Here is a 2,091-nt window from a genome sequence, read left to right as displayed (position 1 = left end):
AGCATAAACATGACATCCAAATATCTTCAAATCTTAGTAGCTAGCAAAAGTACCATGCCATACCATACCTCTTGTGGAGTCTTTTTTGTCAATATCAGTTGGAAGGAAAGCAATTTGCATGAGAATAAGTTGTAGAAGTTGCTTCAACTCAGAAAGACAAGTAAATGTGTATTTGATGCATACCACGCTCGTGTTCCTTCCACTGCTGTCTTCAATTCAGACTCTAACACCTGCAGAAAGAAGAAATTGCCAAAGAGAAGACGACTTTAGGCGCCACTAGTTTCGGTCCAAGTAAACACGACGACAGGACGGACCGATGAACAAGTTACAGAAGACTCTAGATGCTTCACACAAAGTAACTTCAAATCTACTGATTGTCTCGGCAATAATTTATTCGATAAAATAGAGAAGACGGCGCCGGACGATGGATCGAGCCGAGCCGATCCGAGCCTCAAGCTTGCTCGGGCGCCGGACGGCGAAGTGATCGGGTACGAAGCCACTCGATGATTTCGTCGAACACCTGCTCTACGCTCTCGTCGTCCTCCCCCACCAGCTGATGCCACATCCCCGGGTAGATCCGCAGCGTCTTGTCCTTGCTGGCGGCCCGGCGGTGGAGCTCCTCCACGCAGGCAGGGTCGCAGATGACGTCGGCCTCCCCGTGCACGATCAGCATCGGGATCGTCACCTCCTCGAACCGCCCCTGCACCTCGCGGCACACGCGGAGCAGCTCCAGCGCGGTGGCGGCTCGCGGCGGCGCCACCGTGCGGCGGGGGCTCGCCAGCGCCAGCCGCCGCTTGCGCTCCACCTTGAAGGACACGTCCGGGATGGATCCGCGCGTGAAGGCGACTCGCCAGGTGGGGACGACAGCGGCGGCGAGGGAGAGCAGGTGCTCCAGCGGCCACGGCGGCTTGAACTTGGCGCTCACGCCACACATGGCGCCGTTGAGCACGACGCCGTCCCAACCGCGACCCACGGTCCCGGCCTTCTCGCGGAGGTGGAGCAGCAGCGCGATGGCGCCGCCCAGAGACTCGGAGTAGAGGAAGCAGGGGAGGGACGGGGGGTAGCGCGCGCGGAAGGCGTCGAAGAAGGTGGCGCAGTCGTCGACGACGGGGCCGATGTCGGGGATGTGGGTTTGGAGGCCATCGGAGAAGCCGTGGCCCTGGTGGTCGAGGGCCGCGACGGCGAATCCGTGCTTGGCGAAGTGTACGGCGGTGAGCTGGGCGAACCAGCTGGACTCGCCGGTGAATCCGTGGACGATGCAGACGGTGGCGAGGGGCGGCGGCGCGGAGGGGAGGGGTTCCCACCACTGAGTGAAGATGCGGAGACCACGGGGGTTTACGAAGTAGGATGAGGAGTGGGTCACGCCGTGGCGGGCGTAGAACTCGTCGGCGGTGAGGGGGCCGAAGGGGCTGCGCTCGTCGGCCTCCGCCACCGGATGGACCATCTTCGTCTTCGTCTCCAGATCCATGAGGTTTTTGCCCTTCTTCCGACGGTGATTTTGATGGGGCAAAATGCAATAAATTCGCCCCCTTCCCCAACTACCAAAATAACTTCCTGTATTAGTTTAATATAATAAAATATCTGTCGAAAGGACATTGTATATAAAAAATATTTTTAAAAAGCATTTTTGTCCTTTTTTTTCAAATAATTGTTACAACGTTTTGGTGGTCCTATTTGCAATTGTCATTTCTCTTCTGCATCTTCTTTGTGAAGGCCATTATGGTTTCCATGTAGCTATTCATTTCATTCCGCTTTGGATATCAAGATGAGATGAGTGCCACGTCAGCCCTCCAGTTATAAAAAAATGTACAAGAGTCTCAGAAATGAGGTCAAGTTCAAACATTGAAGATTTATGAATCTTTAGCATATTATTGCATTAAATAGTACAAGAGTAAGAAATGAGGTGAGTTAGACAATGAAGATTTAAATCTCTGCATATTATATTAAAGTTTAAAAATTTTATAATGTTGAGTCATTCAGAACCCATCTATATTTTTTATTTATTTGATGGTTGATAGGATCGAAAGCTTTCATGACTTAAATCCATTACCTCTTGAATTATTCAAATCTTAAAAATATTAGATATTTGGC

At 52.0% G+C, this 2,091-nt stretch overlaps 1 protein-coding gene across 1 annotated transcript; it reads right to left on the bottom strand.

The window, feature by feature from the left end:
* Positions 1 to 246: 246 nt before the first annotated feature.
* Positions 247 to 1,516, bottom strand: LOC141830287 (caffeoylshikimate esterase-like). The gene has a single exon (XM_074717742.1). The coding sequence runs from the start codon at positions 1,466 to 1,468 to the stop codon at positions 452 to 454; it is 1,017 nt and encodes a 338-aa protein (XP_074573843.1). The 5' UTR covers positions 1,469 to 1,516; the 3' UTR covers positions 247 to 451.
* Positions 1,517 to 2,091: the final 575 nt, after the last annotated feature.

This window comes from Curcuma longa, chromosome 6, assembly GCF_044706935.1.
Source record: "Curcuma longa cultivar G26 ecotype Majalengka, Jawa Barat chromosome 6, ITB_CL_G26_1.1, whole genome shotgun sequence".
Taxonomy (NCBI): domain Eukaryota; kingdom Viridiplantae; phylum Streptophyta; class Magnoliopsida; order Zingiberales; family Zingiberaceae; genus Curcuma; species Curcuma longa.
Note: the sequence above shows the minus strand (reverse complement) of the source record. Positions and strands in the feature narration are given on the sequence as shown.

What these genes read in the sequence shown, in the direction of transcription:
- LOC141830287 (XM_074717742.1), bottom strand. Translation starts at nt 1,468, where the DNA reads ATGGATCTGGAGACGAAGACGAAGATGGTCCATCCGGTGGCGGAGGCC.